Genomic DNA, 23,087 nt, shown 5'->3' with positions numbered 1-23,087 from the left:
CAAGCAGGAGGGGAAAAGGCTGTTTTTTCAGATTCTTAAAAGACACTGGGGCGTATAGTAGAATATAGAGCACTAAGGTGCTAGTCCCATAGGTGGCAGCAATGCAACTTTTGGATGAAGACCATTTTAAGCCAAACAGCGGGTGGCGGTAATGCGGTAAAAGTTGTTTGCCAACCGCCATGAAAAAACAAGAAGAAGAAGGAAGCGCAGCGGCAGTACCCTCCAGCTTTAGCCGAGACTGCAGATACAGCCCTGTCACAGTTCTCTTGGGATCTTTTCATTAAATCATCAAAACGTCGTACGCAATGAGGTAATTTTATTTCAATACATTGAGCATTGCAAAGTTTTTTTTACAACACGTATTAGTTAACTTCTGTGTTAGTTCGTTAGCTCGCAGTTCCTGGTAAGCTTCGTGTTAGCGTATGACGAAGCTACCGGCGTGCATTGTCTGAACGCTGGCTACTAATTTTATGCTAGCTAACAGAGGTATGTTAGCGAATTCATTAGTGTTATCTATATAAATGTGCCATGGTCGTGGAGCTTGTTAATATAATTCTTTCTTTAAAATGCGGGGGCTTTTTTATTTAGACACGGGTAACATCATTTTAAAAACTAAATAGTCGCACAGTGGACTGATGGCTAACATTGCTTAACAGATAGCCAAGTAGCTAAATGAATGAATGACTACTGATGTGGATGGGAGCACCGAGTAATGTTAAGCTAACTAGCGAAGGCAAGGCGAGTTTTTTAAAACATTAAAGGCATTGTAAACAGACAATAACAACATGACGTTAAAAAAACGAATTGCAGAATAGAGAAAAAGCAAAACTAATATTTAGGAGATAATGAAAAATAATAAAATAAAGAATATTAAAGGAATAGAAGTTACAGTGCAGTATTAGCGATTAATAAGTTGTATTGTTTACTGAGAGGCAGCAGCAAACAGAAAAGTCTTAAGTCTTGATTTAAAATAACTAAGAGTTGCAGCAGACCTGCCGTTTTCTGGAGGTTTGTTCCAGATATTTGGTGTTTAAAAACTGAACGCTGCCTCTCCATGTTTAGTCCTGACTCTGGGAACACAGAGAAGACCTGTCCCATGTTTAGTCCTGACTCTGGGGACGCAGACCTGTCCCAAGTTTAGTCCTGACTCTGGGGACATAGAGTAGACCTGTCCCATGTTTAGCCCTGACTCTAGGCACACAGAGCAGACCTGTCCCATATTTTGTTCTGATTCTGGGGGCACAGAGCAGACCTGTCCCATGTTTAGTCCTGATTCTGGGGAAAAAGAGCAGACCTGTCCCATGTTTAGTTCTGACTCTAGGGACACAGAGCAGACCTGTCCCATGTTTAGTCCTGACCCTGGGGACACAGAGCCGACCTGTCCCAGATGAACAGAGAGGTCTGGATGGTTTGTAGCTGAGTAGAAGATCTAAAATGTATTTTAGTCCTCAACCATTCAGTGCTTTGTAAACCAACAGAAGTAATTTGAAATCAATTCTTTGACAGACAGGAGTGGAGTGGAGAGGAAAACTGGAGTGATATGATCGACTTTTTTGGTCTTAGTGAGGACACGAGCGGCAGCGGTCTGGATTAACGGCAGCTGTCTGATGGACTTTTTAGGGAGACCTGTATAGACATTGTTACAGTAGTCAAGCCTGCTGAAGATAAATGCATGGACAAGTTTTTCTAAGTCCTGCTGAGACATAACTTCTTTAATCCTTAACATATTATTTAGGTGATAGTAAGCTGACTTAATAGAAATATAGCATCCATTTCCACAATGGGATTAAACCATGCCTGGGTTTTGTCACCACGACAACTTTGATGAGCAAATGTATGTGAGCAGTTCCAACATGTAATTTTGTCTTTATCCAGAGGAGATCGCGGCAGGGGCCGGGGAGGCCGCTTCGGGTCCCGTGGAGGACTGGTCCAGGGGTGAGTTCATGCCTCTACTGTGTTGTATTCATTAGCATCTAATTAGAAAAGGCTACATGATTGAAACAGCCAGTATGGCTAACATGCTGTAAAAATTGTCTTAGTGTATTGGCAAGAGCTTTTCCCTTCTGCCTTCCCTTCTCTGTATGTTTTTCCCATGCAGCATAAATGTGCACATCAAGAGATGTTCCGGTTCCCCTTTTCCTTCCCAATTTGATCCCGATAACTGAAAGAACTTGCCTGTCAGCTGTATACTACTAACCTGTATTGATGTGCATGATTGTTATGACGGCAACCACAGTAAAGGCTGTCACTGGGTTAAAATTGGAAACTCTGCTGCAACATTAAAATCATTATTTGTTTTAAGGATTCTGTTATTCTGGCGTTAACTTTTGTCATTAACACCCACCACTACTGAACTGTGAAATAATTCCATACATGCATACTTAGCCCCAAATTATTTACACCTGCTACTCTTTTTAAGTCCACTGCTTGAAGTAATTATTACAAAACTACAAACTGTTGAACTTTTCTTCATTTCTGTTTAGGTACCGTCCATTTGTCCCACACATCCCATTTGATTTTTATGTGGTGAGTACAGAACATTTGGGTGGGGATGGGGTTACATTTAGACATGAGCCTCAACATGGGGAAGATGACAGTTGACTTAAAAAGAAACTTAACAGCAGGCTGGAAGGCAGTGTGTCACTGCCCTTTATTTGAAAGTCTTTTTCACCACTGACTGACTTAATTTTTTGCTCTTAACCTATTCATATGGAAATAAAAGCTAACATGTAGGAAAAAGTGTTCAAATGGAAAGGGGTGAGATTATTTTTAAATGAATGCCGCAGTAGTGTCATAGACCCTGTTTCCATTTAGTGAAAACATCCTCTCCAGATCACAGGTGGACAGCTCTCAGTCTGTGTGTTCTCACCTGCTGCAGCCCTATCTACATGAGTCTTCAGTGAGCACTTCCCCATTCTGTGTGTAAATCAGAAACGATGTATGTGTTATAAATCGTTTCCGTTTAGGATATCGATAACCTACATATTTGTTTGTTAATGTTGTGTGTGAATTTCAGTTGTTCCTCCTATCTCACATTAATAATTATCACAGAAATGTGTTTGACTCATGAAAGAGCAATTTCATACTTCCTTTTCTCTCTCACAAACAGTGGTGTTTGTGTGTAACATGTTCAGAATACCGGGTGTATTTTATGAACATATAAATAACGATGTTAACCTGCTGTAATTTGTGCAGGAGAGCAGAAAGAAATCTACTTTTAAAAGTCTCTGTGTTCAGTTCGCTGGCTGCTGTAGTTTACCGTCATGTTAAATGACTGCAGATGAAGCCCATTTCCTGTTTCACTGCTTCACAATAAAAGCATTTGAATAATAAAACAGGGGTTTTTTATTGTGAAGAATTTATAGGAAATAAACAGGTTTATCCATTGTACAGCTGCTTCGACTCATTAACAGCAACAGCTGATGTTTACAGGAATATCTGTAGCAATTTATCCACATATTAGGTAAGTGCATCTGCAGCTGAATAAGGAACAGACACATCACCAACAGTCTGATAAAAACACCCAGAACACACGAGTCAGTCTGTGGTTTCTGTGACAGGAGAAATACTTTCAAAATAATAATGTTTAAAAATATTTTAAATAAATAAATTAAAAAAAAAAAAAATCCAATTTCCCCGTGTGGGATTAATAAAGTAATTCTTCTTCTTCTTCTTCTTCTTCTTCTTCTTCTAAATACACAGAGCTACAGGCTCAGATGTTGTGGACACAGTCCATGAATGAGGATGTACTTCCTTCACACAGAGGGCTCAGTAGAGTAGGCGATCTCTAATGAGTCATATACTTGTTCTCACTACTATTAGAATGTGGACACACTGAGCGGCCGGTGGCACAATGGTTAGATCGGTTGGCCCATGTAAAGAGGCTGAAGGTCCTTGAGACAGCGGCCACGAGTTTGACTCTGACCTGCGGCCCTTTGCTGCATATCTCTCCCTCTCTCTCTCACCCCATTTCCTGTCTGTCCTACCTAATAAAGGCTTGTAAAACTGCCCCAATTTTTTTTTTAAAGAATGTGGACACATGTGACCTGAACCACCTCTGAATGTGGTTTTTGACATCCGATCTCAATGCGTCCTGAGAGTGTTTTCACCTGTAGTTAGAGCTATCCACTCGGATCATTCAGACCACATGTTGCTGCTAAATGTAAACAGGGTCATAGTGTGAGTACTGACATGGGCTGTTAATCACCAGTGTGAGATGGCCTTCCCAAGAGTGAAGCCTGCACCTGACGAGACAGCTTTCAGTGAGTGTCTACTGAAAAGAAACCAGGACCTGAGCCCCACACCTGCAGAACAGGTCAGTCCATAAACATAGGCTGACTAGATCTTGGTTTTTGTTCATGTAGTGGGTTGGTTACATTCACTGACAGAAACCATGTTTATTTGTTCGTTGCTGTTTTAGTCCTCCATCCTGTCCCTGGTCACAAAGATCAACAATGTCATTGACAACCTGATTGTTGCGCCAGGCAACTTTGAAGTGGTGAGTCATCTTTCTTTCACTGCACCAGTGAACATTATTGTAGTTCAGATCAGTGTGTGCAGTGCACCATGTCACTACATATTATGTGGAAAAAGAGTTATAAGAAATGATGAACTGTTTAGGCTCCCAGTTTAACAATGTATCAATGTGAGCTTAAATAATATCAAATGTTTTAAGTGTTTAGAAAAGTATCAGCATTGTTTGAATCAACATAACTGAATGAGACACGTATCTAAAACCATCATAGTTGGTGTGTAAATATTTGCAGAATAGAGTTTTTAAAGTGGGTAAATAGATGTGGAGCCAGTTAATGTTGCTAGGACATTACATGTTAATAATATTGTACCTGTGTCTCTTCATAGCAAATTGAAGAGGTGCGTCAGGTGGGTTCTTACAAGAAGGGCACCATGACAACAGGACACAATGTGGCTGACCTGGTTGTAATCCTCAAGATCCTCCCTACATGTGGGTAATCAGTAGAAAGTGATGTCATCTGCTTGAAATGGAAGAAATCTGAAGGAAGTGTAACACCATGCGAGCGTCAGACTGTCGCATTGACGCTCTCTGCCCAATGTGTGGAACAAGCTGTAAAATATGCCCCTGAAAAGCTGTTTATGTCCCGTTTAACAGTGGACTACTAATGTGTTTAACAAGGAGGCAGCAAACGTTACCTCAGAAGCCGCCGTTCGCCCAAACCTGAGGACTACACACTCTGCTATGAAACTCATTTCCTCCAAGCTTCCTTCGGCATTACCTTATCTGGCCTGTTTAGCTACAACAACGTATGTATTTAGGAAAAGTTAGCAAAGTTCAACTCAAATTACGCACAGCATCCCTCGTGGCCAGTTCCAATAGGAAACAGTGTAATCAAAGTGATTTTATCACTGATGCTCACTTGTGTTGCATGCTGTGTCCCAAATCAAGCACTGCAGTCGGTGTACTGACATTCGGGCACTGTGTGCCCTATGTACTGACATGATCAGTACACTAAATTCCCCCAGTACGTGCTGTCTCAAATCACACACTGTCGCCGAGCACTTACCGGAAACACAATCGTATTTCTTCTGTGTATTTTTCCAAAAGCTTTTCACCGCCAAAAATCCTTGTGATCCTCTTTTTACATTTTTAAAGTGAATCTAGTTGTTACTGCTCTGTTGCACTGTTGTTCCGCCATTTTCCAGTTTGAATACAGTCCAGCCTCTTCCGCTATGTAGACAAAATGGCAGCAATTGAGTGTTCAGCGATCCACACTCAACGGTTTGGCTGTTTTTGAGTGCGCGACCGGATAAATGCAGTACACTGCATTGTATCGACTTCCGGTGTGGACACACTTCCACTCTCAAAAAAGCCAGTTTGAGGATGGAAGTGTGCGATTTGGGACGCAGCAACTGTCTAAAAGAAAGCTTCTGGCAATGTACGTATTGTTTTTGAGTCTCGAACTCAGATGATGTCACACCAAGGTGTCTGCAGCCAGTAAAGTCTCCAGAGATGAGACTATTCATAGTCTGGCAGTATACTCTTGTACTGTTCAGAGCCTCGGATTCAGAATGGTCTAGTGTACATGCTTCCATACAATATGGAAGCATCCATTTTTAGCAGCCAAATGTAGACTGTTTCAGTACAAGTGCTGAAAGTATGATATCTGACTGTCAGTACAAATACCAAAATTATACTTTTGTTCAATGCCTGACATTGAGAAATGCAGCAGAAACATGTTTTTCTACAGAGCCTTTTTTTATTGACCAAAATAAGTCACGATCTAAACGACCTTAACACAAGCAGCCAAATTGTTACTGAAAAACTAAAAGGTAAGTGTAACACTGAAATTAAACAAAACTTTACATTTGAACAGACATTTGAGTATTTCAGTTTTCAATACTCTTGTGCAACAGCCACATTTTGATTTGCAGCAAAAACATTAATGAGGTTTAACCCTTCACACTATATTTCCTAAGAAACCGTGTTTCAACCAAGAAGTCCCGGGTGACTTTGTCCCAGGACTACTTTTCCAGGAACTTTAAAGGTCTTTGAGCATGTTTTAATCAATGTTTCCACCACGGTCTAAAGACCCCTGAAGATTAGGCAAATTACTATGCTGAAGTATGAAAAGGCAACATGACTTGACGATGGCAGCTTGTGCTCTCAGGTAAGCATACTCTGCAGGCTGTAGTGCAGTGTGCCTGCCTGTTTCATCTTAATGCTGCAGGCTGGATGCAATTAATAAAATGCAGAGGAGGAAAATTAAACTACCAGAGTCTGTCTCCACAGCAAATCATCTGTTGGTCATTAATTTGTGCTTATTGAAATGCCTGTTTATTCCCTTAAAGTCCCCTGTGGATCAGTCATTTTAATGTAAGGAGAGCTTTATTCAGCCCTTTGTGATTTAATCTGTGTAACGTTGGAATTTTTTTTTTTTTTTTTGCAGTGGAGGCTGTCGCTGCTCTCGGCAACAAAGTAGTGGAGACCCTCCGCACACAGGACCCTACTGAAGGTAACACACTGAGGGGCTGTTGGGATAAACGGAATACAAGAGCGAAGACTTACTGTGGCCAGTTTATCTAGTAGATGTTTATTGGGGTTCAGTAAAGAAGGGGTTTTTATTGATCATGTGATATTTAGTTTTCAGGATTCAAACAATGTACTTAATTCTGAGATAACAGATTCAGCAACAATACAGATACACCACAACGCCTACTTTGTTTATTCACATGGGACTAAGCAAAGGGCAGCGTAATGTAGCCCCAGTGTGATTTCAGCAGCCGTCAGACGAGAAGCAAAAGAAGCGTCTGTGTTTAGATTGTGTGAGCTAATCTGCACCATTAATCAATCACTCAGAAGCCGACCGAACTCACAAACTGCCAACTGTATACATGATGGTAGCCCAACTGTCAGTAGAGAGAAGGACAGACTGCAGCACTGTGGCACCCACGTTTTTGTGAGAGGGAGAGAGGGGAAGAAATGGGCCTTTGCTCTCAGTGTTTCTGTAAGTTATTAGTAACTGAGGATACTCTGAAGCCTGTTTTCTCACTTTTTGACCCTATTGTAGGTTGACTCGTGCATCTCTATTTTGTGTTGTTCCACCCTGCCGGCTGTCCCTTTCACACAGATGTTGGTTTGGCTCTTTTACAGCTCTGTGACAACCTCTGTTGCTGGCTCAGAGGCACAGTAGATCTGTCCCCACTGCGTTTCTGTACATTTCACACGCACGGCGGGGCGTCATAAAGGTGCAACAGCTCTGCATGAACAGGCAGTGAGAGGACCTTTAGTTTATTTGTGACGTGTCTTGTGAAAAGAGCCCAAGATCGATTGTATTTCTCAAGCTTTTAGTGATTAATTGATTATTGATCACTGATGTGGCCACTCTCATCAGGTAATGTGACATTTCTAATGGAATGTGTATTGGCAGCTGACTGTGCATCTGCTGCTTTCAGTGCTATCCATGCTGACCAATGAGACAGGCTTCGAGATCAGTTCAGCTGATGCTACCGTCAAGATCCTCATCACCACTGTCCCTCCCAACCTGCGCAAGCTGGACCCCGAGTTACATTGTATGAGCTTACACACACACACACACACACAAACATACACCCAGTATAATTTGGAGATCAAAATTAGAGAACAAGTTATTCTTGAATTCTGACTATACTGATATTTTTTTTATTGTTCAGAATTTGATAAATGATCCACTGTGGCTATAACACTGCTGTACTAGCATGTTTTTTAAATGACCAAGGTACTTCAACAAAAACCTTTATTTTGTTTAAAAAAAAAAAGCAAAAAACTTTCAGATCCCTCCCAGTTATTGGTGTTAATCTGGCACATGGTGACAAGTGACTTCATGGTTGGACACACCCTATTTATCTGGCAGCTCTCCTGGTTACTTTGAAAGATGGCGAGCTGCTCTAAGGAGACTGAACCCTGAGTCAGCAGGTTGTCCAGATGAAGGCCAAAGGGATGACCCTCTCAGCCAGAGAGGTGTTGGGTGTTCATAGTCTGTGATTTCAAGAAGATTAAAACTTTACAAGGATACAGATTAATTTATGTCCCTCAAAAAGGCCATCGTTCACATAAAACAAGTGTACAAGAGGACATGAGAAGACTCTCAATGGGGAATCAGTTCAACACTGCAGCTGGAGTTGGTCTCCAGTTCAGTGCTGAACAGGGCAAGGATCTGTCTCTGCACACTGTCTTACCGTTAAAGACTTTTTGGAAGGAAAGCCAACTCTGCAGTGACCAAACCTCTCATCAGCAGAAATAGTAATGTTGGGTCTATGTAAATCATAAATAAGTCATAGTGTGGTCTATACCTACTCTGTAAAGTGTCCTGAGATAACTTTTGTTATGATTTGGCACTGTAAATACAATTGAATTTTAAAAAGGCTAGACTTTCCTTTGTTGAGGAGCAGGTTGTGTGGATAGAGGAGAACTGGTCCAGATTGCATTTCAGTAATCAGAGTATGTGCAGTTTATTTGGGTCTGATGGGAAACATTATGTTGGGCGTAGGACTGGGGAAAGACTGAACCCAAAGTGTGTAAAGAAGTCAGTTACATTTGGAGGAGGAAGTGTCGTGGTTTGGGGGATGTTTTCTGCAGCAGGAGTTGGGCCTCTTGTACAGCTACATGGCAGGGTGAATTCAAATGTTTATGTGAATCTCTGTCAATCTGGGAAATCCTTGGCAACAAATGAATGTCTAAGAAACCCACTCCAGTTAGTGAACTGTGGAAGAGACTGAAGAAGAATGGACCAAGATCAAACCAGAGCAGTGTGAGAAACTAGTGATGTCCTGTGGGCACAGATGTGCTGAAGGCATTCAAAGCTATGGCCTCTACACTTCCTGTTCATTTTGAATCCTATAGAAATCTTCTCTTCTGACACAATGGTTACTGTAGGAGCGGTCAGTAAATCAACGCGCATTCTTTCGTAGTGTCACAATAATACGTTCTTTTATTGCTTAACAGTAACAGCAATATAAATTAAACTCATATTAAACAGAGAAAAACCCGCTTTGTCTCGAAATGCGGTTGAAAATTGTTTGCCCTTCCGCTCTCTGGCCAAACACACCCCCTTACCTGTGCTCAGGTGACATCTACATATAGAGTTACCACCCCCTGACATCATCATTGCATCATCATCATCATCATAATCGTTTCAGGAATATCACATCAACATGATCAACAGGATTTCATTATGATCAGCATAATTTGATATATAGGCATGATTAGTTACTCGCAGCTGCTGGGGGCGGCTGTGGCTTGGTGGCAGAGTGGGTCGTCCTCTGTTCGAGAGATTGGTGGTTCGATCCCCATCTCCCCCCGGTCCACATGTCGAAGTGTCCTTGGGCAAGACACTGAACCCCGAATTGCTCCCCGTGCTGCGCATGGGTGTGTAAATGTGGTGTGAATGATTAGATCAGATTAGATGGTATGTAGATGTCCACTGCCATCAGTGTGAATGTCTGTGTGAATGGGTGAATGTGACAAACACTGTGAAGCGCCTTGAGTAGTCAGATGACTAGAAAGGCGCTATATAAGTACAAGTCCATTTACCATTTTACCATAAATATGATATAGGTGAAACACAGATCGGTGTAATGGCTTCAACACTCCGGCCCCTAATTGACCGGTATAGGGCAATTCATACATTTACATAGGAAGCATACACTCAAGAGTCCTTTATGATAATATTCAAGATTGTCCATAGAATTTCAAAAAATATGCCAAAAAATAATCCAGTTAGTTCCAATAGTCCATTTGTCGAGACAAGTTCATAAAAATTCAACAAAAAGAGTTCAATGCAGATCTTTGTTTGAGAAAAAGAGAAAAGAGAGAGAAAAAATGTTCAACTAAGGTTTCAGGGGTCAAATAAGAAAAAAGGGCATAGGTCAGGCCTGTCTCCTCAGGTCATGTCTTGTAGAAGGCACAGCTTTGTGATGGGCCTTTCCAAGGTGCCATTTTGTGTCTTAATCTTAACCCGACGTATATGTCCTTTTTTGTCTGGGAAGATTTCCGTGATTCTGCCCATGGGCCAGGAGTTGCGTGGTGAGCTTTCGTCAATGATCAGCACTATGTCTCCATGCTTTAGATTCTTTTTAACCTTATTCCATTTCTGTCTTTCTTGTAGCAATGGGAGATACTCTCATGTCCAGCGTTTCCAGAAGAGATCGGCCATGTATTAGGTCTGTTTCAATCTTCTTCTGGAATAGGTATCACTTTTGTCAAAGAGTCCAGGTGGAAGAGTAGGCCTTCGCTTCATTTGAAGCAAGTGGTTGGGTGTCAGAGGTTCTGGATCTTTTACATCCTGAGATAAGACTGTGATGGGCCGGTCATTCATTATCGCCTCTACTTCACATAGAGCTGTTTGGAGACTCTCGTCATCCAGGGTCTGTTATCTTGTGATGGAGTAGAGGATCTTTTTGATTATCCGGATGAGCCGCTCCCATACGCCTCCATGATGAGGACCATAGGGTGGATTGAATGTCCATTTGATACCTTCAGCGTGAATCAAATGTTGGATTTTACTGAGGTTAAGGTAAGTAAGTGCTTCTTGAAGCTCCCGTTCTGTCCCAACAAAATTTGTACCGTTGTCAGAAACAATTTCCTTCACTTGGCCTCGCCTACAGATAAATCGTCGGAGTGCAGAAATGCAGGAGTCTGTATCCATTGAGTAGGCCATCTCTAGGTGTACGGCTCTGCTTGCGAGGCACGTAAACAAGGCTCCATATCTTTTTACTTTGCTGCGGCCACGCTTGACCTCTATGGGACCAAAGTAGTCCAGTCCAGTATGGGTAAAGGGTGGCAAGTCAGGTGTTATCCTGTGTAGAGGTAGGTCAGACATTTTTTGCGTCATTGCTGTGCCATGCCATCTCCTGCAGAGTATACAATCCCGTGTTATCCTTCTCGCAGCGGAGTTTGCTCTAATCATCCAGTATTGTGTTCTGAGTTTTGCGATCATTTGATTTCTTCCACAATGACCCACCAAGGCATGGGTGTGGTGAAGGAGTATCTTTGACAGGTGGTTGTCCTTGGGCAGAATGGCAGGATGTTTGGTTTCCTCTGGCATAGCCAGCTTACTTAGTCTGCCTCCAACTCTCAGGATTCCATGTTGGAGGATGGGATCTAGTCTATACATCCTACTACTTTTCTTTATGGGCAAGCCCTTTTGTAGAGAGGTCATCTCATCTCGGAAAGATTGTTGTTGGACATAGGACACGAGTGATTTCTCAGCCTTGGTTAGATCCTCCACAGACAGCTGTGACCCAGTTGGGTCTGAGTCACTCATTTTCTTTTTTAAGTTCAATTGTCTCAGGTTTTCTTTGATTTTTAAGAGCCAGGCTGCCGATCGAATCAATTTGTCCCATGATGAGAAGTGCTCAATGAAACGAGTCAGCGGACTTTGATTCTGCAGCACGCTTGTAGTGAAAGCCACAGCCACCTTCTTGACCTCTGGGTCACTGTCGGACAGTGTGGGTGGTACTTGAATCACTGGCCAGTCTGTTTCAGGTTGCATCAGGAAATCTGGCCCTCTCCATTGTCCTTCATGAAGGAAGCTCTCAGCTTTCATACCTCTTGATGCACTGTCTGCGGGGTTGAGTCCAGTCTTTACGTGGCGCCATTGGGATTTGTGTGTCAGATCCCGAATAGTGGACACTCTGTTAGCCACGTAGGTTTGAAACCTTCTGGAGTCATTTTGGATGTATTTTAAGACGGCGGTGCTGTCGGTCCAAAACACTGAGTCTCCGAGGATTAACTCAAGCTCTCTTTTCAGCATCCTGTCTATCCTAGCAGCAAGGACTGCGCTGGCAAGCTCCAGCCTTGGGATTGTCACCACCTTTAAAGGTGCAACTCTTGCCTTTCCAATCACAAACGCAATGTGAGGTAGTCCATCGTCTTTAGTCAGCTTCAGATAGCTGACGGTCCCATAACCTCGCTCACTTGCATCGCAGAAGTGGTGTATCTGTGCTTCAGTAACTTCAAAATCTGGTGGCTTAAGGCATCTCCTGATTCTTAGGCTGGAAATCAGGTTAAGATCTTTCAGCCACTCCTTCCATTTATCTATGTAAGCAGTTGGTATCGATTCATCCCATCCACAATTCAGCCTGTACAGGTCCTGCAGTATTCCTTTCCCTGTCAGCATGACTGGTGCTAGGAACCCAAGAGGATCGTATACTGAGTTCAACACGGACAGAATACTTCTACGAGTGATTGCTGGTTGTTTAGGGGTGATCAAGAAGAAAAACATGTCTGACTCAGTGTCCCATCGCATGCCAAGAGCTCTTTCCATAGGCAGTTTGTCTTTGTCGAGGTCTAGATCTCTGACCTCTTTTGCCCTCTCCTCAGCTGGAACAGAGGCAAGGACTGCACGACTGTTACTGGTCCATTTGGTGAGCTTGAATCCACCTGTGGCGCATACTGATCTGAGCTCTTTTACCAGACAGATTGCTTGGCTCTCACTTGGGACAGATTGGCACTCTTTCTGCATGCCCTTTCCTCAAGACATCCCTCATAAAGCCATTATAGTCTTTCCGAAAGGCTTCATCTTTCTGGAATCTGCGGGCAAGACTTAGTGCTCTTTGTTCCGCCACCTTCCTGTTGTTAGGCAGGCTGATGTTATCCTGACGGAACGGAAGTCGTATTTCATAGTGGCCGTCTTTCCTTTTGACTGAGCTGTTCATCACATGCAAGAATTTCTTGTCTTCAAATGAGTTTTCTTGTTTTTCATCGTAGGCCAGCTCTGAGAAGTCCTGGTTGTATTGGCGTACAAGAAGCTCTTCCAACCTAACCACTGATATCTTATTGGAACTTATCCGTGGTCGACCATGCTCGTCGGTAGGTGCAGTACTGCCAAGAGGTCCATTTATAGTCCAACCCAGGCTTGTTAGGACTGCGTAGGGCCCCTCACCTTGACTATTGATCACTTTCAGTGGTTCCATAGCCTTTGGGACATTTGCACCGATCAATAGGCCTACTTCTGCCTCGATGGGTCTTAAGTGGACATCCTTTAGGTAAGGCCATCCTTTTATGTCCATCTCTGTCGGAATGTTCTTTTGACTGACAGGAATGGCATTTTGTGTGAAGACCTCAGGAAGCTCTATGAAGCTGTTGCCATCCAGGCTGCATACTTCCAATCCTCTCATAACATGGGTTTTCACAGGCTTTTCATGACCCATCGTTCGGAGTAGGATCTCTGTTTTCTTTCCTCTGACAGACAACTGTTCCATCAGTTTTTCCGTGACAAAAGTAGCATTGCTTCCAGGGTCTAAAAACGCATAGGTTTCTATCAAACAGCTGCCTTTATGTGCCTTCATTTTTACAGGTACCACTGCTAACTTGTAGCTTGTAGTTCTGTCCCCTGTTTGTGCTGCTGATGACACCATAGCAATTTGTGCTGCCGCTGAAACTTTAGCAATGCAATTGCTCCTGGTGTCTGAATCCTGCTTAGTTGCTGGTGTAAAGTTCTCTATATGTAAGACAGTGGGGTGTTTCTTCTCACAGGAATGACACGTGAGACGTTTCTTACATTCTTTACTCATATGACCTCTGACCAAGCAGGCAAAGCAGAGTCCATTTTTCTTTAGCAGCTCAATTTTGTCCTTGTGGGGAATCTTTGCTATTGCTTCACATATTTCCATCACATGATCTCCTTTACAGAAGGCACAAGGCTTGACGAACGCGTCCATGGCCGCACGGATGCTCTCTGGCCTGTCTGCCTTTTTCCATGTATCGATGTTCTTGTTGGTTTCTGTCTTGGGAACGACAGTCACAGCAAAGCTTTTCTTGCTGCTAGATCTCATATACGGTAAGTCTCTTTTGAATTTTCTCCCATTTGTGCTTCCAGCAGGGTCCTGGATATCCCCGAAGATGGGATCTTGAATTATTCTGGCCTGTTTTTCCATAAACAGAACAAGATCATGGAATTTAGGTCTCTGCTGTGTTCTTTCAGTGATGTCACATACAGTAGACCGCCATTTCTCTCGAAGTTTAAATGTGAGTTTGGAAACAAGTCTTTTCATGTTTGAAGGTAAGTCCAGCTCTGACATGTATGGAAGGTCCTGAACTGCATTACCACAGCCTCTTAGATAGAGGGCGTAGCTTTGAAGTGCCTTTCCATCATCTGTACGTATTTGGTTCCAGTTTAAGGCCTTTTCAACGTATGCAGATGTGACCTTGAAATCATCGCCAAAATGATATTTAAGTAGGCGCTTTGCTTCCTCGTAACCAGTTGTGGCGTTCATGTGAAAGCAGCTTTGAACTAATTCTTTTGGCTGACCTACAGTATACTGTTCCAGGAAGTACAGTCGATCCTCGCTGCTGTTGGTTTTGTCCTCGATGTTGTGCTTAAAAGCCTTCATAAATGGTCTGAAAGTGAGAGGATCGCCGCCAAACACCAACACCTCCCTTCTTGGGAGTTTAGACTCTTTCTGCTGTGTCACTAGTAGATCCGCCAAGTCTGTCTGTCTTTGTATAATGTTTGTGAGATCGCTGCTCTGAGCTATTTCACTTCTGGGAGTGGATTCACCTCTGTGTGGTCTATCAGATACAACGACTCTAGGTATGTGAGGGTTTGTTGTAGCCCTTGGTGGTTGCTCAGACCTTTTTGTGATTCCAGTTAGTGGTGGGCACTGAGTGTGTATCATCTTTTGTAGGGGTGTTTTAGGTATGGTTCCTATCCGTGCAAACTCCAGTTCTGCTAGGCTTCCTTCTATTTTCTCAGATGCATTTATTTGTTCCTCCATTTCTTTTCCAGATTCTGATGCTTCGTCACTTTCAAATTCCTCCAGAGCCTTTAGCCTCGCATCAGCTGCAGCAATATCTGCTTCCAAGTCCAGGGATTCCATTTTTAAACCCAGCCGATACTTCTCCATTTCCAGTTCATGTTTCCTTTCGAGAGCTTCAGCTCTGGCCTGCAGCGCAGCCTTGTCTGCAGTGCGTGCTGAAGCAACGGATGAAGATTTTGAACTTTTGGAACCTTTAGAACTTTTAGAACCTTTTGAACCAGTCTGTGAGACACTGTCTCCAACATCCACAAGAGCTTGTGGGTCAGGCGGAGTTTTTATCCATTGACCCACCTCAGTTAGAAAAGCATCATAATCAGCCATTTTTGGCTCGTACCAGTCCAAAGTTTCATTCATTTTCACATCCTCAGGCAGCAGTTTCTGAACAGATTCATGACACCTTTTAAATTCATCCAGCAGTCTTGGAAATGAATTTGCACCTTCAGTAATATTGTCAACATCAGCACCCTCTTTCATCATTGTTTTTATTTCATTCATTTTCCGTGTACAGTGTGAGAGTTTCCCTCTGCGTGTTGCGCTGAGTGACTTGAACGCTTTCCTTTGTTGCGCAGCGTCCATCTCAGTAATACCAGCTTCAGTGACTCCACAATCACTTCCTTCTGCCATTGTTTCAGTTTTTGTTCTCAGCCTTTAATATTCGTTTGTACAGGTTTTTTCCAAGTTTATCCGACAGCTTCGTCTGAATATTCGTTAGTATTTCGGTTATTTATTTATTTATACTCTTTCATGCGCACAGCCGTGCTTTGTTTCCGTTTCAGTCCTTTATAGGTTATTTAAGCCTTTATTTAATTCTGTGAGCGTATAATTTTATTTTAGACCTCTTTTAGCACTTTATTTCGTATATGACATTTTATTTCCATCTGCTCGTGATATTTTCATTCATGTCTTCGCGTCGCTTTTAAAGTTTTCCGCTTTCCGTGCAGCGATATTGATCCGCGGTGTCCTGCTGTCTATAGTTTCAGTGATTTCATAGTTTATAGGCAGTTCATGGATTTATTCGTCTGCTCATCAAAAAACTTCCTTCTTTTCATTTGTCACTTTTAATGTTTGATCGTAACCAGGTTCAGAAAACAGCGCATCCGCTCGTTTACTCACGGTACCGGTGCAATCAGATTCTGGCAGCAGTCCAGATCAGTCCAGGAAGACACTGACTCCGGTCTCATCCATTCATTTCCACGTTGACTGGCGTCCTTTCAGGCGTTCAGATGGGCAATTTTCAACTTAATTGTAGGAGCGGTCAGTAAATCAACGCGCATTCTTTCGTAGTGTCACAATAATACGTTCTTTTATTGCTTAACAGTAACAGCAATATAAATTAAACTCATATTAAACAGAGAAAAACCCGCTTTGTCTCGAAATGCGGTTGAAAATTGTTTGCCCTTCCGCTCTCTGGCCAAACACACCCCCTTACCTGTGCTCAGGTGACATCTACATATAGATTTACCACCCCCTGACATCATCATTGCATCATCATCATCATAATCGTTTCAGGAATATCACATCAACATGATCAACAGGATTTCATTATGATCAGCATAATTTGATATATAGGCATGATTAGTTACTCGCATAAATATGATAAATATGATATAGGTGAAACACAGATCGGTGTAATGGCTTCAACAGTTACTGTTCTCTAATTTTGCTCACTGTTTTTTTCTCAAAATAAAGGTTTTTCTTTAAGTGCCTTGGTTATTTAAACAAAACATGCTAGTACAGTAGTGGTATAGCCATAGAGGATATTCTATCAAATTATGAACAATAAAAAAACAGTATTCCTGAAAAATTTAGGAATTAATAGTTTTTTGATCCTCACTGTATAACCCTGTAGCTCAGGGGTTAACACATGAACCATGATCTGCAACGTCTCAACATCGCTAGCTGAGGTCAGAGACTTAATTTCCACCATTCTCTCTGCTGTCTGATTATTAATCAATGAATTGTATTTGTGCTGTTTCTTCAGTGGACATCAAGGTTCTGCAGAGTGCCCTTGCTGCCATCCGCCACGCCCGCTGGTTTGAAGAGAACGCCTCTCAGTCAACGTAAGAGTCTCTTTTAACTCTCATTACGCCTGCTGTACTCTATTATGCATTAGCACGACCACACAATATGCTTGCATGAATTTGTTTTGATGTTCATAATTTTCAGGGTCAAAGTGCTGATTCGCCTGCTGAAAGACCTGAGGCTGCGCTTCCCTGGTTTTGAACCCCTCACTCCCTGGATCCTAGACCTGCTGGTAAGACCACAAGTCTGTTGCTTTACACTTCCTGAGTCCTGAAGTTTGCCCGACAACATGGCCAGAACAAAGGGGATTTTTTGTATTATTCAACCTGGGCCCTATTTCCGCATATATTTCGGTGTAAATGACTAATGACAACTTTTTTTTTTAAAAAGTATTGCACTTGCCCTTGCAGCTCGGCCGCCGCAAATATATCTGCAAAGTAACCAAATGGAGCAAGAATGACAGTCAGTATATGTAATGGTAATTAAACTGGTGAGAAGAAATAAACTCTAGACAAAGATCTGTCTTTAAGGGTTATTTTATAAAAGGTTTTGAGGGCAAATACAGAATCACACTCGACCAAGAGCTGTTAGAAACATGACGTATTTATCATTATCAACTTAACATACGTGATCAGACAGGTCACGTGAAATGTTCAGACACAGGAAAGAACACTGGCAGAAACAAGAACTTGCTAAGGGGAAAAGCTGGTTCAAACATATACATATATACAGTTAAGATAAAAATTAGAGAACAAGTATTTATATTTGATTTATTCTGAAATATTTTCATTTTCTATTGTTCAGAATTTGATAGAATATCAGCTGTGGCTATACCACTGGTGTCCTAGGTGAATCTGTGTCCTTGTAAAGTTTCAATCTTCTTGAAATCACAGACTGAACGCCAACCTCTCTCTGATGGCTGAGAGGGTCATCCCTTTGGCCTTCATCTGGACAACCTGCTGACTCAGGGTTTCAGTCTCCTTAGAGCAGCTGCCATCTTACAAAGTAACCAGGAGAGCTGCCAGATAAATAGGGTGTGTCCAACCATGAAGTCACTTATCACCAGGTGCAGATTAACACCAATGACTGGGAGGGATCTGAAAGTGTTCTCTAATTTTGATCACAATTTTTTTCCCAAGTGCCTTGGTTATTAAAAAAAAGATGCTAGTACAGCAGATACTCTTTCAAATTCTGGACAATAAAAAATAACTATAAATAAATAAATCAAGAATTAATAACTCTAATTTTGATCTCCACTGCAGTTGTTTCCAGGATATTTAGGATGGTCTACGATGGTATGTAATCATGGAGCTGGGACTCCTTCCAGATTCAGGCATGTTTTCAGCACCACAAATATCATTTAGAGACATGTTACCAAACAAAAGCTTTATTACACCAACAGAAAAGAATATAAACTTTTATGACATTTTATTAGGTCTCGATATTCCCATTCAAAGGCTACGGCCTCCTCTTTGGCTTTAAGAATTAATACTTTCTCTAATTTTGATCTATGTATTTCTATTTTCTTCAGTTGTTTCCTCTTATTCTGGTTTATTTTTTATACTTCTGCACTGTGACCTAGACACTAGATTTACCATTAGTCGACACACTCTTCCTCCTAAAGAGGTTGATTATTTTGATTCTCCCAACTTGGCTCCTGCTCCACAAGCAGGCATGCATGGTAGTCCATTTGCCCTGCAACCACCAGTGGTATTTCGATGAGGACTCAGATGGAGGCAGATGTTCTGGGGGTATAAAAAATATTTGCCAGTAACGATTTTCTTGCTAAAAGTTTGTAGAACATGAGACAAGTGAATCAGAATCTTTCTGCCAAAGAACACTGCCATTGCAGGGGTGGGGTGAGGGGTTCAAGTAGTCAAGGTTGAATTTTGTTTCAGCAAAATGGTAGGCTTATACACTGTGCTGCCAACAACACTTCAATAAGGCAAGATATATCAAATGTCAGGATTCTCTTCCACCATCTTCTGAGTTGCTGAAAATGTGAATTTTGTTTTGTTGGATGCATTACATATGTTTTACCTTATTCAAATTGAAATGAGTGACTGTTTTAGAGGGTTCACACACAGGTCTCTGATCAGGCTAATTCAGAGTTGTTTATGATCAAAAGTTATACAACTCCAATTAAAGTTACTTTTAGTTTTAGGTGCAATAACGTTTAAGCAAAAAAAAGGGTAGGTGTCCAAAAACACGTACTGAGTAGGCGTTCCACAACATAGGCTAAATCGTTTACATCTCTGGTTCACCCCAAACAAAGACAAAACCTTACAGTAATTTCCCCAAATCGAAAAAAAAGTATGTAATAATGTCAGCGCAATTTAGACAAGTCCAATGGATTCATAGACCCAGAAAACATAGGGTTAGACATTAAGTTTACTTGGCTAGGTCAAGTAATGGAGTTAGGATATTTTAAGGGCTTTTTGCCCATCTTGGACGCCATCTTGAAAATTACACCTTTCCAGTGGTCAAACTTTGGGTTAGGTGGGTTTTTTTCATATATGCAGCTGCCTATATTAAGCTTTCACACCCAACAGCCACTGATACATGTTCCAAGCTAACTAGCTATCTTAAGTACATATTTTTGCTATCTTGCTAATTTACTTTTACACCAAGGCCCATGATTGTTTTTCTCTTTAGCCTTTATGATGTGCATAGCATATTTTATTTAAAATTATAACAGGTGAAATAAAATATTTAGGCAAACCTTTATGGACAGTCTACTGCACTGCTTGTCCCAGAAAGCAAATGGTAGTTAGCTCATTTGCTTGCTAGCTCGATGGCTAGCCGGATTGTGGTGGGGCAGAAAAAATAACAGTGTCTAACTGGATTTTTATTAATTTAATACGTTTAATTACATTTTTAATTTAGTTTTATTTTTTGTTAGTTTACGTTTTAACAAAGAAAATTACTGTTATCGCCACTAGGAGGCAAATTTGTGACCAATTTGTTTGAAACACATCCACCAAATTTTGTGCTTCTATCACAAAACAAACAATTCTTGTGATTTATAATCCGCCCCACAGGGATGCACATTTTTGGGGGGCGCTACCCACACGTTTAGCCCCGTTGCTCATTCCATGAATGAACAATCATTACAAGCTGTACCTCGTTTTAAAGGTGACTAATTGGGCTTTCCAACACTATACAATACATCGCCAGTTGCCACGGCCACAAGGGGGTGCTTTTGAGGTGGCCCAATATTCAGATTTGTTTGAAACATATTCACCAACACATCTACCAAATTTCATCCACCAAATTTTCAACGATTGGTGTAAAATATTGAGCTTATCAGGAAAATGTACTTTGGGAGGATTTTTTTTCCTCTTTGGCCTTGAAGTGGTCAATTTTTGCTACACAAAGTGTAGCGCCACATTTAATTGGCACGGATCAGAAATACACCAAAACAGTTGTTCTGGCTTGTGTGATTACATTGCATCCTGGTTCATGGCGGCCGGGCTATAGTGTTTCTGCTCAATACTGGACCAGTGTCAAAAGTTGTCACTTACAACTTAGTTGTTGTAGTGACTTAGTAATACACAGGAAAATATGTTCCAGGTTAAAAAAACTTTAAAAAAAAACAAAAACAAATGTGTGATTGTATGTACAACTCAAACCTTAAATGGTAAACTCATCATCAGTGATGAGGTCATAGCGGTGATGCTGGTGTTTATTGTGTTCTAGGGCCACTCTGCGGTGATGAACAACCCATCCAGGCAGCCCCTGTCCCTGAACGTAGCTTATAGGTTGGTTCCCACCAACTTCAGTTTTCACTTGGATACAGTCACTGTAGATTGAACGTTGTTTGAAGATTTGCGTTGGACTGTGTTTTGAAGGCGCTGCCTGCAGATGCTGGCTGCTGGTCTCTTTCTGCCCGGCTCTGTGGGCATCACTGATCCATGTGAGAGTGGAAATTTCCGAGTACACACCGTCATGACTCTGGAACAGCAGGTAGGTCTGCTCATGGGATTTTACTGCAGGCCATACATAGAGCTTAATCATTCTACTCTGAAGTGTGTTGTTGAAGTGATTCTCATCATTGTTGCTGTTTTCATGGAACATGGGCATCCGGAGAAAAACCCAGCATGGATCACACCAGCTGTTTGAGGGCTTTCAATTTTAAAAAGTGTTGCATGAACCGGATGACAGTGGGCTAATTTTTAGTTGTCTGTTTGTGCAGGACATGGTGTGTTTCACAGCTCAGACACTGGTGAGGGTGCTCTCTCATGGAGGTTTCAGGAAGGTTCTTGGCCTCGAGGGAGATGCCAGCTGTAAGAAAATCTAATTCTTCAAAAATGAGTGTATATTATTATATTATTCAGTATAGACAGCTTTCCCTTTCACACACACATTGCTGCACTGTCAAGATGGCTTACATTTGAACATTTTCAGCATATAGTATAGTAGTAACGTTGGCATGATATTGTTCATGCAGTGTAAACAGACAAAGCTTCACTCATAAACTGCCAATACAGACATTTCATAAGCATTATCATAAGTGTTGTCCGTCCAAAGCCATTCGACTTCATCTCTATCAGCTCCCACCAGTCACATGTCAAAATATTGATCAAAGACATCATAACTATATTAGATAATTACACACAGTAACACCTCATCAAGGGCCACAGGTAGAACCAATGTGTTTACCTATGCAAAAACATGCGTATGCCATTTCCACACAGTGTTATTTCTGAAATAAAATGTGCAGGGAGAATGGACAGACCTCAGACCAGGCAGACACATAGCTTAATATATGGGACGCCTATGCATGTTTATTATTGTGACAATGCATTGGTGTATTTTTTTATTTTGAAGTACAAAAAATCTGTCAGTTCCAGAAACTATTTTCCAAATACTCATGTGCCTACATGTACTATGTACTGTAGTTAAATTATTCCTTTCAAGCCTAACTGTAATATAAATTAATCTGAAGCTATAGTATGGATCATCAGCAGTCTGAGGTCGCACTCACATGTCCATCCGTAGACTTGTAAAAAAAGCGACGCATCGGGATGACGTCAATCAGTGCGTGTGACGTGTTACGGCGTGATGACGTATGGATAGGCAAGAAGCATTCGGGCCTGGCCCGCGAGGGGAGAGGGTGGGGGGGACAAGTACCCTAAAGCACGGGGCACGGTACGGACGGACCGTGTGAGTGCGCCCTCAGTGTCACCACTCATAAAACGTGGCAAATGATTGTGCTCAAACTGAATTTTTGTCCAATATGACGATCTCTTAAAAACATGACTTTTAGAATTAATGGATGTGGCAGCAGCCTCAGGCATTTTCTGTGTTTCTGTTTCCATCACTACTTTGACACTGTTGTCTGTTGCAGACCTGGCAACAGAGATGTCTACATGGGATGGAGTGATTGTCACTCCTTCAGAGAAGGCCTATGAGAAACCTCCAGAGAGGAAGGAGGAAGAAGATGAAGCTTTGGAGGAGGGAGGAGATGGCGAGGATGAGAGCATGGAGACCCAGGAGTGATGAGGACTTCAGGTTGGAGTATGTTTAAGGGTTTATCCAGGTTTCTGAAAACGGGATATGTTACGCTTCAAAAACCTGATCACAAACAAGTTATTCAATACCTCCGTCCATCACTTGCTCTGCTCTTTCCACAGTTGTGCTTACCAAGACAATTGAAGAAGTCCTTTGAGCGGGGTCATGGTGTGTTCTTTGATGTTACCTGGACAGAAACACCTGCAGGAAAAATGTCCCACATGAAAGCCACTGGTCTCCAGAGCAGCTTCATTTACCGTCAGTTTTTATTATGTGTC

At 41.9% G+C, this 23,087-nt stretch overlaps 1 protein-coding gene across 2 annotated transcripts; it reads left to right on the top strand.

Moving 5' to 3' along the window:
• Window positions 1–200: 200 nt before the first annotated feature.
• Window positions 201–23,082, top strand: ilf2 (interleukin enhancer binding factor 2). Of its 2 annotated transcripts, none has more exons than XM_083925114.1 (15): window positions 201–310; window positions 1,876–1,935; window positions 2,484–2,526; window positions 4,211–4,315; window positions 4,421–4,498; window positions 4,861–4,963; window positions 6,924–6,989; window positions 7,930–8,046; window positions 17,255–17,333; window positions 17,440–17,527; window positions 20,995–21,056; window positions 21,147–21,261; window positions 21,491–21,581; window positions 22,646–22,809; window positions 22,932–23,082. In XM_083925114.1, the coding sequence occupies exons 1-14, from the start codon at window positions 306–308 to the stop codon at window positions 22,795–22,797; spliced, it is 1,164 nt and encodes a 387-aa protein (XP_083781240.1). In that variant the 5' UTR covers window positions 201–305; the 3' UTR covers window positions 22,798–22,809; window positions 22,932–23,082. The 2 variants fall into 2 exon arrangements, with proteins under 2 accessions (XP_083781240.1, XP_083781241.1); XM_083925115.1 differs by having other exon boundaries at window positions 22,646–22,815.
• The last annotated feature ends 5 nt before the right edge of the window (window positions 23,083–23,087 follow it).

Source organism: Echiichthys vipera (genome assembly GCF_963691815.1).
Source record: "Echiichthys vipera genome assembly, chromosome: 13".
NCBI lineage: Eukaryota > Metazoa > Chordata > Actinopteri > Perciformes > Trachinidae > Echiichthys > Echiichthys vipera.
The sequence above is the reverse complement of the archived record's forward strand: the minus strand, read 5'-3'. Positions and strand labels throughout refer to the sequence as shown.